Source organism: Artemia franciscana, chromosome 4 (assembly GCF_032884065.1).
Source record: "Artemia franciscana chromosome 4, ASM3288406v1, whole genome shotgun sequence".
NCBI classification, from domain to species: domain Eukaryota; kingdom Metazoa; phylum Arthropoda; class Branchiopoda; order Anostraca; family Artemiidae; genus Artemia; species Artemia franciscana.
This window is the reverse complement of record NC_088866.1, coordinates 1,164,845-1,189,242: the sequence shown is the minus strand read 5'-3', so window position 1 is coordinate 1,189,242 and position 24,398 is coordinate 1,164,845. Positions and strand designations below refer to the sequence as shown.

The following is a 24,398-nucleotide window of genomic DNA, read 5'->3' as shown; positions in this document are numbered from 1 at the left end:
AAGCGTAGCGATATTGCTTGCAAATATTGAAGCCAGTGTTTTTAGTCAATGTTGCCACTTAAGGTATGTTTACTTTTTTGGTCTTTTTTTTTCAGAAATAAAGACAAGTGCAACTGAAGATGTTACTTCTAAAGTTTTGTGGAACAATATCATATATAGCAAAAATTGATATGTAAAGAGGAAGCCGAGATATGAATTGAAACATTTTAATATTATGTTAGATTTTAATTGATTTAAATTGATTTTGGTAAATATTTTTAGAGAATTACTTAATTTACTAGACAATTAGCTATTAAATAATTAAAAGATAAATTATATGAATTAACAAATTACTTTTAATTAATCAAAAAGTAGTCAATATTTGAAAGTAATTGTAATTAATGAACTATTTAATTTTAATTAGGAAAAGAAAATCCTTTTTGTGTAACCATGAACCATTAATAAATGGTTGAACATTATTGTATATACCAAATTTGAAAAAAAGTCAGGAGTTTCATACTTACTTTTGGAAAAAATACCTCTAATATCAATAGCACATCAATCCAAGATGAGCCTATGGAAGCCATAAAATATTCTCCTGCGGAAAAATTCCTGTTAAGTGGGAACTGGAAATCCCATGCATCTTCTCCTTCGTAAGGAGGTATGATATTGTGCTGAAAGAAAGAGATCTCATCTTCTATACTCACTCCTCCAGAACAACCTTTTGAAATTATCTTAGCAAAGTATAGTGCTAAGAAAAAAATACATACACCAAAACAAAGCCACTTTGCTAGAATTTTAAACATTGCAACACTGTAATAGCTTATACTTGAAAAATCTGAATTAACTATGAATGTGATCTATTGAACAAGGCAATAGAATAGTTGTATAGCTTTTGGAATCTTGTTGTTTCAGGTCTTTGGGTATATTTACCCGTTGTGAAAATTGAAGCTTGTGTGTTTAGTATTTGATTTTTTTTTAGCTTTTTGTGAACAAAAGTTATTATAGCTAGGGAGCCACTCGCCAAAAATGTGACTAGTAGGTAATCAGTATGTAGAAGAAGGTTTGACTACGGAATATGAGGCAATCAATTGTGCTGATTAAGAGTATAAGTGTTATATATTTGACCGGGGGAGGGGAGGGTGTGTGCTAATATTCTAAATATGAAAAATTTGGTTGCAAATTTTACTCTTAAAAAATACATTTTGCAAATCTTTCAGCAATGATCAAGCAGACCGTGGTAATCAATGCCATTGGTTACGAGTACCCCACAATGCTGATGACCTTGAAACTCGTAATTTTTCAAGAACGAAGTAGTTTTAGAACGATTTATTTGGTGTTTCTTTTGGGAGGTGGCTACAATCCTGTTAATCCTTCTGGGGTGTATGGCAGTGTCTCAAATTTATCTCAAGAAACTACTGGGAACACCAGTGAATACAATAATTTTCTTCATAAGAATTATTTGATAATTTGGTACTAAGAAGTAAGAAAAATAATTAATTAAAATCCCAGTAAAAAAGAACTACTTGCAAAACATCTTTTGACTAATAAAAGGTAGGTTGTTTTTTTACTGGCGTAGATGTTGAACGAATCTAGTGAAACTAAAAAGTTTGTCTGTTTACAGGATAAAGTTTTCCACAGGAGGCTTCAGAACCAACTAGATTTTAAAAAGACGGAGTCATTTGACTTTCCAAAAAAAAGTTTTTTATTGTAAAAACTTATAAAAAGTAGACCACAAATGTAAACAAATGAAGGAAGAGCAAGCTTTTTACCCTATAATTATTGAAAAATGATTTCTTTTTCGCATTAGTGAAAGATTTTCTTATAGAGGATGTTTTTATAAGACTTAAACAGGAATAAAATAAAAAAAGCTGAAGACCAAATCTAAAACTTTTCTTTAAAATTGCTCTTTCGATTAGAAAGAGCAACTATTGTTAGATTAGAACGAAGCAACTATTGTTACGTCTTTTTAAACCATCCCAAAGAGTTGACAAATAAATGTTTGCTCTTGTTACGCTGAAAAAAAGCAAAGCTTCTTTGTTAATTCGAGTCTGACAAGTAAACTAGAAGCTGAAAATTTGAAAATTGGAGAGGATATATTAGGAAATCTTTAAAGGAAAAGATACCCCCTCGTATTTAGTAGACTTACAAACTGTCAGGTTTTCCTTCGTTCCTGTTTATTTATGATTGGAACCTTAAGGTTCTAAGGACAAAAAAATAGATATGGCCGTAAGGGTTGTACCCAAGGTCGGGGGACATTACTTGGTTTGAACTTTTCCTCAAATTTTGCACCCAGAACGTAAAAATTACAAAAAAAGGTATGAACAAATTTTAATGTGCTCTATGAAGTTTTTTGCACCTGTACTCCCCCCCAGGAAAAAAAAAATCCCGGATGCATCCTTGTCCTTTATGCCTATACCTATCGGGTATTGAACGTCTTCTTGATTTGAACAAACAAGATTTTCTCTCTTCTCTCTTTTTTGAAGAGAGAAGAATTTCGTATCTCTTTTTTTAAATTTTGCACTGCATGGTCCTAAAAAGGTTAAAGTGTCAACTATAATGTTAAACATGGGTTACCACTGTTAAAACGAAAGAACTGATTTTAGGGCTTCATGGTACTATCTGAGAAATAGTATTTTTTTGATACTGTTTTATATAAATTAAGGCCTTCTGTCCTGAACAGTAATCATCCAAATCGACCGCAAACTACCCCAAATCCATCTGATTTAATTCAAAAATAATCGAATAAACTAATCCTTTGAAAGAGGGGGGCTATTTTATATTGCTTCTTTTGGTACAAGCTAAGAAAGTTATTTTTGAAATAGTGTAAAGAAATGTTACTTTTTGTCTGTATTTTTGGTTTCCATGCAATAAGGGGAGGATTGGACCCCAACCTCCCACTCTCATGTGCAAATATTCTTACAGTTGTTATTAGATAAGTTCGAAGACCATACTGCCTTTCCATGACGAAAGTATAACAGTTCAAAACAGTTCATAAAACTTTTAATGGATATTTCAAACACATATACAGTGTTCATCATTAGCAGTAAAACTAACGGACATCAATAAATACAAACTAAAACTATACCCAATAAACTAATTAAATATATTTTATTGCTCTTATTTTTTTTAATGCAACATCGGAAGCAAATCACCATGACCTTTTAGGTTCTGGTTCATTAGATTTATGTGACATATCAGGTGGACAGAGGTCATAAGTCTTACATGAGGTAAAATTTACTTTATGTGACCTCAGTAAATTATTATAAATTGAATTCAATCCAAATTCACCAGCATCTCTTTTTATGGAATTATTCTTGAATACAATTTTTTAATTTCGATTGTTTCCCTGAAAATCTGCTTTAAACCTTCGTCCCTAGAAATCAAAAAAAAATTTCGAACAAAATAAAATGATTTGGGTAATTATAAATATGTTCCGATAGAGTCGACGTGAAATCTTCTGGTTTAGAATTTTGCTTTAATGTCGACAAAATAGAAGTATGATGTTGTGATAATCTTATTCTTAAATTCTGGTTAGTACGACCCAAACAATTCTTTTGGCTTCAAATATTTAATTTCAGATGCATCAGCAAAAAAGAACTTAGATATGACATATCTAATCACATTTGCTGGTCTCCAGTCAATCAATATTTTTGCCTCGACTTCAAATTTAACCCAAGAAAAACTCAAATTTACGAAAAAAATAAAGCGGAAAACTTTTCAGACTCCAAATCAACATATATTTTTTTAGTCAAAAAAATGAAAGAATCATTTGTATAGCAATTTGTTTGATGTCAAACCACATTATTATGGACTATCTATACATTACTGAAATTTCCTGACTAAGTCGAAGCACACAATTTGTTCTAGAACTACACCAAAAGGTTCATTTTCTCCTTCTCTGGAAAATAAGTTCAAGCACTAAAATATGCTTAAAGTACCGTGTCCTCTATGAGTTTACACAATCGATTCACGGGCTACACAAAGAGTGTCAGTTCCTTTTGCTCTGGAAAATAAGTCAAAGCACTAAAATATGCTTAAAGTACAATGCCTTTTACGAGCTCATACAATCTCTTTACAGGTTACACCAAGAGGGTCACTTACTTCTTCTCTGGAAAATAAGTCTAAGCACTAAAATATACTTGAAGTACCATGTCATCTACGAGCTCATACAATCTCTTTACAGGTTACACCAAAAGAGTCATATCATTCCTCTCCGGAAAATAAGTCCAAGCAATAAAATACGCTTAAAGTACCATGTCCTTTACGGGTTAACACAATCTGTTCACGGGCTACACCAAGAGGGCTAGTTCCTTTTCCTCTGGAAATACGTTTAAGGACCACAATATGCTTAAAGTAAGAACTCACATTTTACCTTTTACGAACTTTTTCACCTTCTACGAGATCATACAATCTCTTTACCGGTTACACCAAGAGGGCCACTTACTTCTTCTCTGGAAAATAAGTCTAAGCACTAAAATATGCTTAAATTACCAAGCCTTTTACGAATTCAAACAATCTGTTCACGGACTACACCAAGAGGGTCATGTCATTCTTCTCTCAAAAATAAGTCTAAGCATTAAAATATGCTTAAAGTACTGTGTCTTCTATGAGCTCATAAAATCTCTATACAGGTTACACCAAGAGGGTCATTTCATTCTTCTCTGGAAAATAAGTCTAAGCACTAAAATATGCTTACAGTACCATGTCTTCTACGAGCTCATACAATCTGTTCACGGGCTACACAATGAGGGCCAGTTCCTTTTGCTCTTGAAAATAAGTTTAATCACTGTAATATGCTTAAAGTACTGTCTTCTACGAGTAATTTTTACAACAAGAAAACACCTTGTTCTCCTTTTTAATAAAGACCCTATTTCTAAAGCACAATAGAGAGTGAAAATTTAATCTGACTGCTTTTACTGTTTAGGTCGAACCAAATACAGCCGTGTGTTTCTAAAAAAATTAAAAATATCGGAAATCCTACTTTAGCTGAAAATAACCTCAATATACATTTATGCAGTTTTTAGCAGTAGTGGACCGTAATCAAACAGTTCGTGGTAACGAACTATAGTAAGGAGCGACCCGGCTCAATAGTAAGCGAAAGTCTAAAAAATGGAATTTCGATACTAATAGATACATTAATAAAATCAAATGTTTATGCTGGTTTTAAATATATAAGCTTTATTAAATTTAGTCTTACTCATCAAAAGTTGCGAGCCTGAGAAAATTTGCCATTTTTGGAAAATAGGGTGAAACAACCCCTAAAATTTATGGGATCTGAACAAAAATTACTCTATCGCATTCAACTTATCAGAGATCCATGCTGAAGAAGTTTCAAGCTCCTATCTACAAAAATGTGGAACTTAGTATTTTTTTAGCCAGAAGACCGATCACGGGTGCGTGTTTATTTTTTTGTTTGTTTGTTTTGTTTGTTTTTTTCTCCAGGGGTGATCGTATCGACCAAGTGGTCCTACAGTATTGCAGGAGGGCTTATTCTAACGGAAATTATAAGTTCTAATGCCCTTTTTAAGTGACCAAAAAAATTGGAGGGCATCTAGGCCCCCTCCCACACTCATTTTTTTCCAAAGTCAACGGATCAAAATTCTGATATATCCATTTTTTTAGCATAGTCGGAAAACATAATAAATATGTCTTTGGGGCTGACTTACTCCCCCAGAGTCCCTGGGGGAGGGGCTGCAAGTTACAAACCTTGATCAGCGTTTATATACAGTAATGGTTATTTGGAAGTGTACATACCTTTTCTGGGGGAGTTCTTTGTTGGGGAGGGGGGTTGAGAGGAGGGGGCTACGTAGGAGGATCTTCTCTTGGAGTAATTTGTCCTGGGAGAAGAGAAATTCAATGAAGTGGGAGCAAGATTTTCTAGTACTATTTTTAACTAAACAATGAAAAAATAACTATGAAAAAGTTTTTTCCACTGAAAGTAAGGACCAGCATTAAAAATTAAAACAAATAAAGACTACTACGCAAACGGGGGCTCATTTCTTCGTAAATACCTCGCTCTTTACGCTAAAGTATTTTCAGTAATTTCAACTGTTTATTCTCAGCCTTTGTGATTCAGGGGTCAATCGTAAAGAATTGAAACAAAATTAAAGATTTAGCATAAAGAGCGAGGTATTAACGAGGGTGCAAAACTGCTAATATACATGATAAAAAAATGCGAGTATAGAAATTCGTTACGTAAGTTATTTTGTAAGTTATGTATATTTTTTACTAATAAAAAAATTCGTTAAAAATTAAAAATTCTAGTTGCCTTTTCAATTAATCGAAAAATTAAAGGGCAGCTAGACCTCCTCCCCCACCGTTTTTCTCAAAATTGTCTGATCAAAACTAAGAGAAAGCCATTTAGTAAAAAAAAAAATAATACACAAATTTTGTTTTAATTATTCATTTGCGGAGAGCCAAAATCAAACATACATTAATTAAAAAACCTTCAGAAATTAAATAAGAAAAAACAAGTTTTTTAACTGAAATTAAGGAGCGACATTAAAATTTAAAACAAACAGAAATTACTTCGTGTATGAAAAGTGCTGCTCCTCAACGTCCTGCTCTTTACGCTAAAGTTATTTACTATTTTATAGAGTAGAATTGAGAGCAAGAGGCAAATTCTAGCGTAAAGAGCGGGATGTTGAGGAGGGAACAGCCCCCTCCACACAGGGAATAATTTCTGTTCGTTTAAGTTTTAATGTTGCTCCTTACTTTCAGTTAAAAACTTGTTTTTTTACTTGATTAAAAATAAAGAAATGAGGCCAAAAAATCGACAAAATAATAGATAAAAACTCGGGACACTAAACAGCTTAAGAAAATATGGGCTCCGTGTGAAGGTGCAGTTGCCTTTGGAAATCTGCAGATTGCTGGTGTTTAAATATTTTATGAGCGAAAAGGATGGTCAATTTGAGCAAATCAGTTTTGTTCAATAGTGTCAATTGTTCAGCACGGCAACACTGATGAAACTTTGACATTGCCCTGAAGACTCAACAATTTTGAAACTACCCTTAAAAATAGAAAATACACAATAAAAAATCAAGTTGTTTAGATAGGAATGGACCTAATATGCTTTAGCTACGCAAAAAAAATGTTATAGTTTAATACCCTTTGTACTTTAAAACTATTTGGTATGGCCTTATTGGTATGCCAGTTATCAAGTCAATCAATCTTGTATATATATATATAGTAAGCCAAAAGGCATGACTTTTACAATTATCGATAGTAGATCTAAAATGGAGGCCTGGGCATTTTGGTATATAATTTGCATATTAAACTAATGATCTTGCTCTGCCAAGCCTATTTCTTTTTATGGATTACTTTCAAACGTCACGTTACGGTATCTTCTTCTCTTCCTGGTTTAATAGCCTGAGGGGTTGCCCACTTTCTACAAATCATGTACACCAGGTTGTGCATGCAAAACATGATGGGAGTAAGTCAGTCGTAGTACGAAGTGTACCACTCTGCAAAGGGTGGCAGTAGGGGGCAAACCCCTCAGAAAAGTAGCTCAATGAAATTCGAATGAATATAACTCTCTTTTTAAATGATATAAGTGGACCTTAGTTAAAGCTACAATCACTCTACTTTAAATTTCTACGACAATGTATCATAAAAACACACCCTCATTAGGGACATCAATTCACGAATATTTAAGGGGGGACATAAAAATCTTTGTGATTTGCTTCTAATGAAGGTGCAAGAACAGTTATGCTTTCAATTCAATTATCAAATTTGGTAGGCTACATTTCAAAATCTGGGGTGTGACAAATTAAAGGGTGTAATTACCCCACTATCCTCCCCCTAAAGGGCATCATTAAACTCTCCGCAAATCCCCTATTGGGCACTCCTGATCTCCATCTATAGCTAATAAACAAAAGAAACTAAAAGAGGATAATCAGAAGACGTATACAATATTCTTAGCGGTAGTATCCTATATGCTAGGCAAAGAGTAATATATCTTTATATAACTTAATATTCATAAATATACAATGTATATTGTATACATATACAATATATGTATATACAATTATATATATACAATATGTATATATTGTATATATGTATATACAATATACATATGTATGTATAATTATACACATACATATATATATACAATATATGTATATACAATTATATGTATACATATAACATATATATATATATACATATATATATATATATATATATATATATATATATATATATATATATATATATATATATATATATATATATATATATATATATATATATATATATATATATATATATATACATATATATGTATACAATATATACATACATATGCAATTATATGTATATACATTTATTGTATTATACATATAATTAAATATACAATATTCATTATATAATATAATGAAATATATTAACTAGTAATATTAATTATTTTTTTTGTAATATTTGAAGGTAAGTTGTGCAGAGTCAGGTGAAGGAAATTAAAAAAAATCAACTATTGGAATTCAGGCAATTTTGTGTCGTTAAAAAGATCACCTTGGGATGAAACTTAAATAATTTGCTGATGACGCAATGACAATGGTGTCTATAGTAAAGGCCTAATATCCTTGTGACCCCCCCCCCACAAAAAAAACTTCGGGTCGATATGAAAAACTCCCTTCCACGAAAGAAGTTGCCGAAGTTTGCTCTTGAAAGAGTAAGACCTTTAAAGGTTAGTCGTCAAAACACAGCCCAGAAGCCCTGCCTTGAGCAGAGTGTATTCAATCAGGAATAACTTAAAATAGCTTCGCCCGAGGGTCCGTCGCCACCTGGTACAGCCGCTTGAAACATCAAAGTGAAAATACAATTATGCAACCAAAGCTGAAATTTTAATAAGATAAGGACAATACCAGGACTAGCGGTACATCATCATTGTATATGTAGCCACGAGAATTGTAATATTAAAATTAAGATTTCAATAAACATGTCAAAAGTTCAAAGAAACCTGGACGAAAAAAGTACCCTTAATTGAAACAAAAAAAGAAGATTTCTTTTCTGAATTAGTCGCTAATAAAAAAAGCCTTCTGTACAAAACTGGGTAAACCTAACACATAACCGAGTTTAAATAAAAGAAACAAAAAAAAAGTTTTTTTAAATGAAAGTAAGGAGCGACATTAAAACTTAAAACGAACAGGAATTACTCCGTATTCGGAAGGGGCTTTTCCTCCTCAACGCCCCACTCTTTACGCAGAAGCGACATTAAAACTTAAAACGAACAGAAATTACTCCGTATATGAAAGGGGCTTTTCCTTCTCAACGCCCCGCTCTTTACGCTATTTACGCTTTACGGGAAACATGAGCGTGAGAGGGGGCCTAGGTACCCTCCAATTTTTTGGTCACTTAAAAAGGGCACTAGAACTTTTCATTTCCGTTAGAATGAGCCCTTCCACGACATTCTAGGACCACTGAGTTGATGCGATCACCCCTGGGGAAAAAAAAAAAAAAAAAAAAAAAAACAAAAAAAAAACAAATAAACACACATCTGTGATTTGTCTTCTGGCAAAAAAACATGCGAAATTCAACATTTTTGTAGATAGGGACTTGAAACTTCTACAAATTAGGCTCTCTGATACGCTGAATCTGAAGGTGTGATTTTCGTTAGGATCGTATGACTTTTAGGGGGTGTTTCCCCCTATTTTCAAAAATGAGACAAATTTTCTCAGGCTCGTAACTTTTGATGGATAAGACTAATCTTGATGAAACTTATATATTTATAATCAGCATTAAAATGCGATTCTTTTGATGTAACTATTGGTATCGAAATTCCTTTTGAGTTTCGGTTACTATTTAGCCGGATCGCTCCTTACTACAGTTCGTTACCACGAACTGCTTGACAAGGTTTTTCACATGACCTTATTGGTCGACAGTAAAACTTGCAACAATTTGACATTGTGTTAGTAAATGTACTCTTTAAAATAGTACTAACTAAATTACTGTTTTTACTATTTAACTAATTGTGTAAGAAGGAGCAGCTACCACAGTATGGTGGATCTGGTGGGGGGCACGGGGGGCGTGGACTACTCCTGACGTAGTGGTGGATTTGGATTTGGGACCGCTTGCTCTGGTTTGATTCGGGAACAATTTTTTTTTTGTAATTGGTTTGTAATAGTTGAATTTTTAATAAGTTTATAATTATTAAGATTGTTTGTTTACTAAGTGTATCTATTAAGGGAGGTGAACATTTTCATCTAGTAATATCAAGAAGGGGAAATTTTTAATCCTAACTTTTTTAGGCTGTCGAAATGATATTTAAGGATTGTGCTGTCACAACAGGGCTGAAAAGCAAAATATTCACTTGTTTTTATTGTCAAAAGTTTAGTTTAGAGTCTTGATATGGGTCTGAGGCAAAAAATTGATATCTTTTCTTTTTTGGCTGTCTGATTTGGTTTTTTGCGTTTGTTTTTTTTTGCGAGGTGGGTTGGTTTTTACGACATTGTTATTTTATAAGGGAATTGTACAATAGAAAGTAAATGTATGAAAAGCGCAAATTAATTCAATTTTTGGAATTTGGTGAGCAAATGGTGGCTACTTTACTTACTATTTTCATCTAATTAAAGTTCTGCATTATATGATATATCATCTATCACCTATTCTGTCCATCCTAAAACATTAAAATAAAGGCCGAAATATTTAGACATTAATAAAGGTTTTAAAAACTAAGTAAATGAGTCTTTTAAAACTAAGTAAATGAGTCGAAATACTCTTTCGAAGGTCAAAGTAATCAATTAAGAAGAATAGATTTCCAAAAAATTGTTTATAAAAGAAGGTAGATAATTATATGTTTTTATGTTTTGTTTTTTTATCTTAATGGTATAGATGGGACTCTGAATTGGCAGTTTTAAATCAGTGGAATATCAACAGTTTTTTTCAAATATTTAGTGATAAAATGTTGATGAAAAGTTTAAATTCAAGCAACTTGAGTTAACCACGGAAACGCAATGCGACTGCAATATGACTTCAGAATTGAAACACTATTTTTTTTTAAAAAGAAACTGCGATTAGTTTATGCTTTATTGCCTTTACTTAAAACTCTCGTTTTAAATGTCTTCTATGTATTTCTATCTTTTCGTTCTGTTTTTCTTGTTACACCCCTAAAAGAACTAGTAATTAATTTTTAATATGTCTTTTACGAATATACAAGTTGTATCTTTATCCTCATTTCCTATTCTTTATTACTATCGTAGTTACTAAGCGTTGCCACAAAGTTAGACGACATGCTAAATGGTTTGACCTATACATACTGTCACAAAGAGTGCATGATCCCAGAAGATGGTTCAAGACCATTTTTTTTTTTTTTTTTTTTTTTTTTTTTTTTTTTTTTTTTTTTTTTTTGACAGTATAAAACCTAAATGACTTGCTATAGTGGTCGAAAGTGCAAAGGGAAAAAATTATGCAGAGAACGTAAAATACCATTTTTCTTATGGTGAACAGCGTTTTGTTTTTTATGGCAGATGGTTTTTATAACTTTGAGTATTGTAACTCAGACTTACCAGAACTTTAACCGTTACAAGATTTTAGATTATATTTAAGACCATTTCCACTACCTATCTACGACACATAATCGTCGAGGCTCTGTTAAAAGTGTTTGTATTTCTTTGTTCACAAGTTTATCGAAGCAACCTGTTATGTGCCCCCCCCATAAGAAATCATGGATCTTCCCCTGCTACCATCCCTAGCTACAATATCTGGTGTGGTATCGGTTTAAGGAAATTGAGAATAGGCCTGAATTTTTTTTTTTCGAATCTAGGGGATGAACGTTTTGTCTAGGGGATGCGATCAAATTTTATGAATTAACGAGACAGTAACCGGACAGAGATTACGAGGAATAATCCAGTCAAACTTTAAACGAACATACTGTAACTTTAAACGAACATATTACAAAAAAAAAATAGGACAAGGGCTAACGTCCCTTATTTTTTAAATGCTAGAACGTGATTTTTGCTTTAGCGAAGATCGCTTTTATTTCCAGCAGTATGTTTTTTATATGTGGATCCAGTATGTTTTTATATGTTGTATCTATGTTTTTAACGATCCATAGAATATCTCGCTGCTTTTCCAAAAAATGGGGAAACACCCACTTCAATCAATCTTAATAAAACATCACAGAATTATGTTTGGTAAATCAGAAAACCCTAAAGTGGAGGTATAAAAAAAAAAATGGAATTTCACTTTTGAATTACTTTTTTTTAGATTTTGGTTTTCTTTAAATGTCATTCATTAATTTTGTCGCTCATCATAAATGATTAGTAGCATTAAACTGAATGGGTTTTATATAATTGGAATTATCCTAAAAAGCCAATTCTTTTGACTTGTTAACAATGATAAATCCTTGTGTTAAATCGTGTTGCCTATGATGAGGTGTTAAATCCTTTTTATAGAGTTTCAGTTAATATTGGGTTGGGTCGTTCCTTACTTACTATACGCTATCACAAACTGTTTTGCTATTTTTTACTTCATTTTTGCTAGTTTTTTAATTTAGTATTAATTAAAACCTCTTTCCAACAAAATACGTTTTTCTAAGAGAAGTAAAGAATTCTATTAAACCAAAAATTAGCAGAAATAAAATCAAATGATCTACTAATCGTAAAATTACCACGAATCACCATTGATAAATAAATGTAACTCGAAAAGAAAATAAATTGCAATAATAACCGAGGCAAATCCTTAACGAGCAGAAACTAACATGAATAGGGTTTTCAACCCCATGCTTTCTCAATAATAGAACATAATTTGCATTTTGCTAAAGAAAATACAACTTTTTAACTTTGATAAATAAAAAAACCATTGAGACCATAAGGAATAATTATCAGCATATGTATATTTAACCAACAATACGCATTTATTTTTATTTCTTAGTAAAAATACATGTCTTACTAAAGAATATTGCAGATGCGCCCATATCATCAATCTGTATACACATAGTATGTTTTGTTTTAGTTTAACTTTGCAGTACATTTTTTTTAGATGTTTATTTTAATATCCTCAGCCTTGTGCTTTTATAGCGAGTAGTGTTAGCAGTAACAGTAGTAGTAGTAGCAATAGTAGCAGTAGTAGTAGCGGTAGCGGTAGTAGTGGTGGTGGTGGTAGCAGTTGTAGTAGCATAGAAGTATTCCCTTTTGGTCAATTGATCATCTCCATTATCCTTTCACAAAAGTTCCAAACTACTAAGCTCAGTCAATTCCTGAGTCCTGCCCCTTTGACAGGCTGCGCACATATAACGTGGTTTGATTCCGTGCTACACTCTCCTCAACATTCTCTAAAAGACTCACCTTAATGGCCTTTGTCTTTTTGGAAAGTGAAGGTCAAACATGCATACCTTTCTTAATAATATATATATTATAGGTAAACAATGAACGATGAACGAATTGCCTAACTTAAAGCCCTTGCCCTAGGGGCTCTAGGGGATTTGATATACCCAAAAGCTTAATTCCTAGACCTTTCGACAATGCTGAAGAAAATGGGTGTCTCAAAATTTTGATTGGATGTCTGTATTAGAAAATGCTTGGGTCAGGTTGTCAGGTGGTCAGGTTGACCTAATGTCACATTTGACTTTTAAAACGGGCACTATAACTTCCAATTTCAAAATCAGGCGAGTTCTTTCCAAAGTTTTCACGACGACAAATTTCATAAGAACCTCATATCCCCCACGGCAAAACTTGCAACCCTTACCCCTGGGCTCTGGTAGGTTATATCAACCCTGGAGGCATTGTTATTTCTCCTTTGGACTATTTTAACAAAATGCCTATATCACAATTTTGGAAACACATGTTGGAGGGAAAGAGAGTGTCAGGGGTGTCGTTAGTTTTTTAGTTCCCCTCCATCCCTTTTAACTGTTAAAGGGGAACTAGAACGGTCAATTTCCAGTTAAATGAGAATCCTTTAAATTTGATACGATCATCCATTTCATAGAAACCTTATATACCCCCAGGGCATAACTTACGACCCTTGCCCCGGGGCTCTGGTCAATTGTGTTAACCCAGGGAGATTTGTTATATGTTCTTCAGACTAGTTTTAACAAAATGGCTCACAATTTCGGTCAGCCGCATTTGGGGTAAAGAGGGTGTCGAGGATGGGGAGGATTGCCCTTCATCACTTTTACTCTTAAAAGAGAAATAAAACCTTAAAATTTACAATAAAATGGACCTCCTCCAAAGCTCACATAACCACTCCTTCCATAAGAACCTTGTCTGTTCTGGGGGTATAAATTAATACCTTCCCCCAGACTCTGGGGGCTGTGTCAATCCCAAAAATATTGTAATGTTATCTTAAAACTATTTTTAAACAAATGGCTATCTAGAAATTTTTATCATATATATTTCGAAAAAATAATATTTAATGGAGGGGGGGCTAGTTGCCCTCGGATCACTCTGAATCTTAAAAGGGGTACTAGAACTTCTGATTATCAATTCAATGAGCCCGCTCCAGAGCTTATACGACCACCCTTTCTAAAAAAAAAAAACTTACATCCTTCAAGGGTATAACTCACAATACTTGCCCTAAGGGGCGTGTGGGGAGAGGGTTCATACTCAAAGATATATTTTTCAGACCTTCCAGAAACTCCGAACAAAATGGATATCTGAAAATTTTGATTGGATGTATTTGGGGAAATGATGAGCATGGGGTGGGAGCTGGCTGCCTTCCAATGCCTTGTCACGAAGTAACAAGAGCTAAGAGCTCATATGGAACTTGTGACGAGGCCAGAAGAGCTAAGAGCCAAGAGCTCATATGGTATGAGCTCTAACAAAATTCCAAGAATCAATATATTGATTTAAAAGGAAAATCAAAGGCTTAATCCTGGTCGAAATTTAAAATAAGAGCTCTGAGTAACGATTTACTTCTAAATATCAAAATTCATTAAGATCCGATTACCCACTCGTAAGTTATAAATACCTCATTTTTTCAAATTTTTCCTCTCCCTTTAGCCCCCCAGATGGTCGAATCTGGGAAACCGACTTTATCAAGTCAATTTGTGCAGCTTTCTGACACGCCTACCAATTTTCATCGTCCTAGCATGTCCAGAAGTACCAAACTCGCTAAAGCGCTGAACCCCTCCCTCCAACTCCAACAAAGAGAGCGAATCCAGTACGGTTACGTCAAATCACGTATCTAAGAGATTTGCTTATTCTATCCACCAAGCTTCATCCCGATTCCTCTACTCTAAACGTTTTCCAAGATTTCCGATTTCACCCTCAAACTCCCCCCAATGTCAATAGATCTGGTCGGGATTTGAAATAAGAGCTCTTTTTGGGAGAATAAGAGCTAATTTGAGAGTTGGGAGGGGGAGACCTAAAACTTGGAAAACATTTAGAGTGGAGGGATCGGGATGAAACTTGGTGGGAAAAATTAAGTACAAGTCCTAGATACATGATTGACATAACCGGAACGGATCCGCTCTCTTTGGGGTAGTTGGAGGGGGTTAATTCTGAAAAATTAGAAAAAATGAGGTATTTTTAACTTACGAACGGGTGATCGGATCTCAGTGAAATTTGATATTTAGAAGGATATCGTGTCTCAAAGCTCTTATTTTAAGTCCCGACCGGATCTGGTGACATTGGGGGGACTTTGGGGTGGGGGAGCCTAAAATCATGGAAAACGCTTAGATTGGAGGGATCGGGATGGAACTTGGTGGGGAAAATAAGCAGAAGTCTTAGATACGTGATTTACATAATTGGAACGGATCCACTCTATTTGGGGGGAGGAGTTAATTCTGAAAAATTAGAAAAAATGAAGTATTTTTGTCTTACGAAGGAGTGATCAGATCTTCATAAAACTTCATATTTAGAAGGACTTCGTAACTCAGATCTCTTATTTTAAATCTCAACCGGATCCAGCGTGATCGGGGGGGGGCAGTTGAGGGGAACCGGAAATCTTAGAAAATGCTTAAGGCGGTGAGATCAGGATGAAACTGGGTGGGAAGAATAAGAACCTGTCTAAGACACATGACTGACATAAGCGGACCGGATCTGCTCTCTTTGGTGGAGTTGGGGGGGGGGGGGGGTAATTTTGAAAATTGAGGTATTTTTAACTTACGAAAGGGTGACCAGATCTTAATGAAATTTGATATTTAGAAGTATCTTGGGCTTTAAAGCTTTAATTTTAAATTCCGACCAGATCCTGTGACATTGGGAGGAGTTGGAGGGGGAAACTGGAATTCTTGGGAAACGTGAAAATTGGGGTTTTTTTATTTTACGAATACGTGATCGGATCTTAATGAAATTTGTTATTTAGAAAGAATTCATGTCTAAAAGCTCTTATTTCGAATCCCGACCAGATCTTTTGACACTGGGAGGAGTTGGGAGGGGAAGTATTGGAAAACACTTGGAGTGGAGGAATCGGGATGAAGCTTGGTGGATAGAATAAGCAAATGTCCTTGATACGTAATTGACGAAACCGTACTGGATTCGCTCTCTTTGGGGGAGTTGAGGAGAGGGGTACATTGTTTCGGCGAGTTTGGTGCTTCTGGACGTGCTAGGACGATGAAAATTGATGGGTGTGTCAGGGAGCTGCACAAATTGACTTGATAAAGTCGTTTTCAAAGATTCGACCATCTAGGGGGCTAAAGGGAGAGGAAAAATTAGAAAAAAATAGGTATTTATAACATATGAGTGGGTGACCGGATCTTAATGAATTTTGATATTTGTAAGGATATCATGACTCAGAGCTCTTATTTTAAATCCTGACCGGCATTAAGCCTCTTATTTTCCTTTTAAATCAATCTATTGATTCATAGAATTTTGCTGGAGCTCATACCATATGATCTCTTGGCTCTTAACTATTCTTGCCTCGTCACAAGTGCCATATGAGCTCTTAGCTCTTGTTTTATTTTGTTTTTGGTGCGAGATCTGGCCTTAGAGGGAGGACCAGGGGTCAGCTCTTATGATTTACTATTGATAATGTTTGTAGGGTGGAAAGGAGGATAATCAGGCTATTGAGGGACAGGGGTCATCTTCCATAAGTTTCGGAATAAAATATCATTAATGATTTTTTTTCTAGTAAAGGTGAGGTTTGGGCTTATCTAATCTTTGAACAGTTTTAAAAACCTCGAAAAAGAACCTTATATGCACCCAGGGCATAACTTAAAACACTTGCCCCAATCTCATAGGGGCTGCCTCGATCCCTGAGTTTTTGTTATCTGATTTTTGAACTCATTTTAAAAAATGGCAATCTTAAAAGTTCGATTGGATGAATTTGGGAAAAAGAGGGCGAGGGGGCTAGTTGCCTTTCAGTCCCTTTTAAACTCTCAAAAAAGGATTTACAACTTTTAATTTCCAATTGAATGAGTTATGTCTAGAGTTTATAAAACCATCTCGTCCATAAAATCCTTGTTCGCCCTCGGGGCATAATTTACAACGCTTTCCCCCTTGTTATGGGGGGTTTTGTAAACCTCGGAATTTTTATTATATGATCTTTGGTCTATTCTGAACAAAATTATTTTCTCAAAATTTGTATCAGATTGAAAAGGATGTAAGGAGGGGACTGCCATTTATCATCCAATTATTTTTGACTCTTAAAGATGGAACTGGAAATTTCAATGTCTATTCATTTGAGTCCCCTCCGAAACTTATACGACCACTTCTTCCATAAAACTACCCTCTCCCCAAGTTCTGGGGGGCTGTGTTGTCCCCGAAGTTTTGATATCTGATCGTTGTGCTATTTTGAACAAAATAACTATCTCAAAATTTTTATCGGATGTATTTGGGAAAAAAGGAGGGGGGGTAAATTCCCTCCAATCAATTTTGACGCTTAAGAAAGGAACTATAACTTTTAATTTTCAATCAAATTAACCCCCTATGAAGTTTTTATGACCACCCCTTCCATAAAAGCCTTAGACACTCCAGGGCATGACTTAGAGCACCTGCCCCTGGACTCTGGGGGTTGTGTCAACCCTGGAGTTTTTGTTATCCGATATTTGAACTATTTTTAACAGAATGGCTATCTCAAAATTTCCTTTGGATACGTTTTTGGGAAAAAGGCGTGAGAGAGGGGAGACTAGCTGTCCTCTGATATCTTTTGGCTCTTAAAACTGAGCTAAAACTTTCAATTTCCTATCTAATGAGCCCCTTCTGAATCTTATACGAGCATCCCTTCCATAAGAACCATATATGGTTTCATGGCATAAGTTAAAACGCCTGTCCTCGGGCTCTGAGGGATTTTCTCGACTTCAGATTGTTTATTTATATCGGATCTTCGAACCATTTTTAACATAGTCATACTTTAATTTTGAGATATAAAAGATATCTCAAAATTTTTATCAGCTGCATTTTTGGAAAAGAGGCTTGGGGGGCTAGTTACCCTCCGATCATTTCGACTCTTAAGAAGGACACTAGAACTTCGAATGAGGAAGAGCCCCTAACTTTCAACTAACTTTTAACTAAAACTCTCAATTTCCCAAATTTTAACTTAAAACTTTCCCCCTAACTTTAAACAAAACTTTTAATTTCCAATCGAATGAAGCCCCTCTGAAGTCTATACGACTGTTTCATAATTCTGTCATGAAGTCATAATTATGGGTCCGTTTCAAACATTGACCATACGGCCTGCTCTAAGAATATTAACGGAAATGCAACTGTTCTAAAAGACGCTGTCTAAGCTGATCACTTACCCCTACTAGCATCTCTAAGCATAAAACCAGCTCTGCGTCAACCCAAGAACGACAAGTGGAAAGTAGTAAGTGAATGGGATAAAATTAATACTACTTTGTATCATCAGGTGCTGAACTCACTTCTTGTAAAGATACGAATACCCTTCCATTTACTCCAACTGAATTCGAATTTTGATCCCGCGGATGCGAGAGTACTCATCAATATATTTTGTGCCGAGATTACTCACTCGCTTCTCTTAACTGAAAAAAAAGCAGTTCCTACTAGAAAGGTTAAAATGAAAACAGAAATTCACAAATTCTCGCAAAATCCGTCCCTAGTTAATTGTTGCAACGATGCTAAGTTTCGGTTTAGAATCTGGCAAGATTGTGATAGCCCCAAATCCGGTCTTGTTAACTCTGTCCGTTCATAGACTAAACGAAAATTTGACAAGCAACTGAAAGCTCATCGTACCAGATTAAAAGAAGAGTACTCCTCCAGAATCGTGAGTGACCCAAAACTAATCTGGAAAGCCCGGTTGAGCGAACCGGTCGCTGGAAAACCCCATGAATCGATTAGCGAAAAGATTGGAAATCGTACTTTTTCAACGAATTCAGTGCCCCCGACCCAAATACGCCTAATCCCTTCGGAAACCGGCTAGAAACGGTATTATACAGCCAATGTGTCCTTGATTCTGTCGTTACTTAAGAAAGCGTACATGAAGCTATTTTAAAGCTGAAGAAGAAACATTCCCGTGGTGTAGACGAACTGTGCGCGCTAAATCTGCTACACGGTGCTACTATGCCTATTGAACATCTGACGCTGCTATTCCAGATTATTTTCACCACTGGTATAGTGCCTGACTCTTTTTGTGTCGGTTTGCTGTCGCCCATCCTTAAAAAAGGGAAATCACCAGACCAATGCTCTTCGTACAGGCCAACCACTGTTGCTCCAGTGCTCTGTAAAGTTCTGGAGATCTTAGTCTCAAAAGAAATTCAATATTCGTGCCGAATGCCTGACCACCAGTTCGGTTTCCGACCAGGTCTGGGTTGTGCTCACGCTCTCTTCAGCCTTGCCGCTATTCTAGCAGATTCTCACAAATCTGGTGACCCTACAGTGATTGGTGCTTTTGATGTGATTAGAGCGTTTGATTCGTTGATTCACGCTCAGGCCCTTTTAGCGCTTACCAGCAAGGTGTAAACCTCCGTGTCACTAGCGTACTGTACGATATGTATAGCCGTTTAAAAGCGCGTATAAAACTAAATAACCGCATCACATCAGTGGTTGTTCCAGTAAAGAAAGGTGTCCGCCAGGGTTCATTATTATCCCAAAGTTTGTACAATAACAGTGTTTTAAATGCCCAGGCATGTGTAAATGTTTCATGTATCTCTAAGAATATAAATCTGTCGCTACTTACATACGCGGACGATCTATTAAATCTTAGTCGGTCTATTAGGGGTCTGCAATCGAATTTCTCGATCCTGCGTGATGAATACCGAAAAATCGGCCTGGCTTTCAATACTTCTAAATCTGCAGTTCTTTTTTCAACGATAGTCCTTCTCAGCCTGAACACCTCCTGCTGGGTAGCGAGTCAATTACCGTTTCATCTCACGTCGTGTATCTGGGTTTACCCATAGGCTGTAACCTTAACGAAACTCGTATACTGCTTGTCAAACATCTCGAGAAAAACTCCGCTCCGCGTATGGGTCTATCGTCGCCAACATACTCCTCTTATGCCGAAAGTATCTCGAGAATATGTATAACGCTGTCGCACTGCCGCATATTCTATATATCGCGCCATTTTGGAATTTATTAACTGACACCAAAAAACGCAAGCTCCGGTCCCTTTATTTTAGGTTCGCGAAGTTCCTGCTGTGATGCCCCTTGTGGACGAGAAATACTTATATGATTGATAAACACAGGATTGCAGACCTCAGTACCGCGGTGATTTCTAATTTCTAATTTGATTTCTAATTTCCAGGCAAAATGGAACCACCCCTGGCTTAAACATTTCTATAGTTCTTGATTATGTATTTTTCCATGTTGTGTTTTAAATTTCTCTCCGTTTTTCTTCTCTTTTTTTTCTTTTATTTATTTTATTTTCATTGTACTGCCTTTTTTTTCCATGTGAAAAATATGGGCAATAAATATTTTACTTACTTATACGACCAATCCTTCCATGTAAAGTGCCACTGAAAAAAAATTAAACACTGGAGCATTACGGTTTTTACTAGGCCTATAGGCAATGCTATAGCGTTGCCTCCGAAAAGAAAAACTTCCTTTTTACTTCAGTCAAACCATAGGGTAAAAGTATTTGTTGAAAACAAAAATGGGCTAATTCAGTCACAAATTAGAACTCTAATTGCCTTATTAAGAGGAGAAAACATATTGTTAGGCACCCAACCATGGGCCCACAAACATTTTTCTTTTTTTATTTGCTGTTATGCTTCCATGGTTTTTCCTTGTTCTGCTCTCTTTCCTTTGGTTTCCTAATAATTATTTTATAGTCCCCATTTCAAGGTGGCCCATCCCCCTTTCCCCCCCTGTGAACACCTGTGGTTGAGAGGAAGGGAAAGTGCCACGGCCGTCTTTGTGGTACTAGCATCACAGATTAGAATCCTTAAATATTTTCAATTTTAGTTTCCCCTTTGCAAGTCAAGTTGACAGCAGAGGAAGACTGATTATATATTCGACTTTCCTTGTTTAGTCAATAGGCTACATAAAGCTTTTTTTGCGTTGAATCAATACTTATCTTATTCTTGCACGTCATCAGGACTAAGCGAGCATTGTTGCGAGTCAGGACTTGGGGGGTGAATAATAAAATAATTACCTGATAGTCTGAACAGCACGGCTCATATACTCAGCAAGACCTAAAATTCCAAGGTGAAGGTTTGAGTACCACCCTCCCCCTCCCTGTGAACGTTGCCCCAGTGAGGCATAGATTAGCTTATCTTTGCAGATAACGTTTTCGGGTCAAGACACGATCCTGTTAATTTTTTAGACTTGTTTTAAGACAAGCTCTGTTGTATATGAAAACTGGAATATAGGCATATGCTTTCATGCCTATTTTGGTATCCTAAAGTAGTTTTATAAATTAAAAACTAGTATAAAAAACTGGCAACCGAAAAGAATAAAAGAGACCATCGTGGTAGTTTTATGAGTATTCCTTGCAAAGGACGTAATAAAACACCATGCTTATGGTAAGTCTTTCATTTTGCCCAAAATTTTTTAGAGCATTATTAGCAAACATTTTCTAATAGTATAAACAGCGTACGCCTTACATGAGTAGTATCATTAATCAATATGGTAGATCCAATGGAGATTTAATGAATAGAACATAAGGCACAGGGAGTTTTTCCACAGTTGAAAATAAAAGATCCGAATTTTTCTCTGAAAGGGAGGAATTTGGAAGGCTAATTCATCTAGGGCAAAACAAAACACGGGTCGTCTCAGAATGAAGTGGTAATAGACCATAAGGAAGTTTTGCTCTGAAAGGGAGGAATTTGGAAGGCTAAGGAAGACTTCTTAAATGTGTCTAAGAGTAGTTTTACTTATTCATTTGACTGACCATATTATAAAACAACAAACTATGCGAAAAATTTGGTTTGGTCCTACTTTCTGTGGTTATAATGAAAGAAAGGCCAAGATGGTTCGGCCACGTTTTACAGATGAACTATAACTAAATGACAAATGCCTAAAATTACAATTTTTAGCCATTCATCTAGGGCAAAACGAAACACGGGTCATCTCAGAATGAAGTGGTAATAGAACATGAGGAAGTAATTAAATGGAACTAGAGATTCAATGTTGGGGCAAATAGCATGCATGACGACAGATTGGTGTGGGGAAATAACGCACACATTAGCATGTGTATTCAGTGCAGCAGAAAGCAGTTAGTAATAGTATTAGAGTTGTAGTTACAGTTTCAGTAGATATAGCAGCAGTATTAGCAGTAGTAGTAGCAGTGGTAGTTATAGTGGCGTACCGCATTACGCTACTTAACGTAATTCACCTAATAGTCAAATCGTAATAAAGTATCGTTTTTTAATTAAAAAATACTTTTTGAAGCCTTAGCATTGTAATTTACTATTTAATAATTTAAACAAAAAAGTTTAAACGTAATATTGGTGTTTGCTCGCTGCAAAGTCAATGCATTATTCTAAGAACCTTGGTCATCTTTGCGTATAACTTTTATTTTAAACTTAAAATTAAATATCTAAAAAACCATGAAAGTCACAGCTTTGTAGAGAAGCCAAAAGGAGCAAAATATCTTCAAAATAAGGCTAAAGCTGAAAAATTAGAATCAAAAGGAGGATTGGAATCACAAATTTACTGCTCAAAATAGCTGCTAAAAAAATATATAACGTGTAAAAAAAAAAAAAATACAAAATTGTAACGGAGCAGATTTTGGTATTCATGGTCCAAACGTCAAAGTTGCAAAAGAGATTTGCATATATATTTATTTACCTAATTTCAGGTTTACCTAAACCATATTTATGTGTCAATCCAATAATAACATCGGACCTGGGAGCCGTGGCTCATTGGTGCCATGGCTGGGAGCATGGCATGGTTGGGACTATTTTATTTACGTTTCAGACAGGAGGGGGGCCGTAATTAATTTGATGCTGGCACCACAAACCCAAGGAACGGCTCGAATTCGCATACTTCTTTTGAATTCCACATATCTCCAAGTCAATTCAATATGGCAGCAACTGCTAGAAATCACTGTTACCGCGTCAGATTTTTAAGACTGGAAGCTTCGCTGGAAGCTCCATTTTGGTAAAATAATTACCTGAACCTTCAATTTATATAAAATTGAATAAAAAACTTTTCAGCTGAAAGTGAGGAACAAGATTAAAACTTAAAACAAACATGGGGTTGCCCCTCTTCAACACCTTGCTCTTTATGCTAAAGTTTTTAGTATTTAAAAAAAGGTTTCTCATTGTCCTAATTAAACAAACATTGTGTTTCAAGAGTTATTACTAAAGAGTTGGGACAAAATCCAATCTTTAGAGTAAAGAGCGAGGTGTTGAGGAGGAGCAACTCCCCTCATATACGTAATAATTTCTGTTCGTTTTGAGTTTTAACGTTGTTTCTTACTTTCAGTTGAAAATAAACTGTATTTTTTTAAATTTGATTTCTAATCGTCTTTTAATTAGTGCCAGTATATCTAGCTCTACCTTCACGGGAATATCCCTCTTTCTCTAGTATATATTTTCTAGAGAATTTTACCTTGGGTAAAATTACCCTTAATACAGACAATTACCCTTAATACCTCCACGCGTAAAATTGAGTCGGCCAAAAGAAAGCAAGACATAAGAAGAATTTTGTATAGGAATTCTGGAAAATTCACCCAGTATAAAATATCCCCTGCAAAATTCTTCCCCCAGAAGCTTCCCTCCCGCGGGAAATACTCCCTGCGGAAAATACTCTAAGGAAAAAATTCACCCCCCCCCCAAAAGATTTATGTATAAATCCCAATAACGAATAATATGCGTAAAAAATGAGCAAATTTTGTAACTTAGAGACCTTTTCGCTGGGACTGAGTGACGTCATGATTTTCTCAAAGGCATGGTTATTCGGTCTTTCAACTATGCTGAACAAAATGGCTATCTCAAAATCTTGATCTGACGATTTTGACAAAGAAGGGATGTATAAGGGGGCCTAATTGCCCTTCAATCTTTTTGATCACTTTAAAAGGGAACTAGAACTTTTAGTTTTCGTTTGAATAAGCCCCTATCGTTTTTCTAGGACCAGTGGGTCAATACAATTACCCCTGGGGAAATAAACAACAAAACAACAAAAAATAAACATGCATTTGTG

At 35.2% G+C, this 24,398-nt stretch overlaps 2 protein-coding genes across 6 annotated transcripts in view; one reads left to right on the top strand and one right to left on the bottom strand.

Moving 5' to 3' along the window:
• Window positions 1–800, bottom strand: part of LOC136025834 (uncharacterized) — a 20,921-nt gene extending 20,121 nt beyond the window's left edge. The window contains exon 1 of the mRNA XM_065701833.1: window positions 504–800. Coding sequence (XP_065557905.1) covers window positions 504–785 — 282 coding nt within the window. The 5' untranslated portion in view covers window positions 786–800. The remainder of the gene's footprint in view (window positions 1–503) is intronic.
• Window positions 1–24,398, top strand: part of LOC136025839 (uncharacterized) — a 45,125-nt gene that overhangs the window by 102 nt on the left and 20,625 nt on the right. For 3 of the 5 annotated variants that reach the window (XM_065701846.1, XM_065701844.1, XM_065701848.1), the window contains exon 1: window positions 1–63. This exon is cut by the window's left edge. The exons of 1 other annotated variant lie outside the window; for it this stretch is intronic. In XM_065701846.1, the coding sequence (XP_065557918.1) occupies window positions 49–63 (15 nt within the window). In that variant the 5' untranslated portion in view covers window positions 1–48. Of the gene's footprint in view, window positions 64–21,634; window positions 21,776–24,398 lie in introns of those variants that run through there. One more of the 5 variants, XM_065701845.1, reaches the window with a different exon arrangement.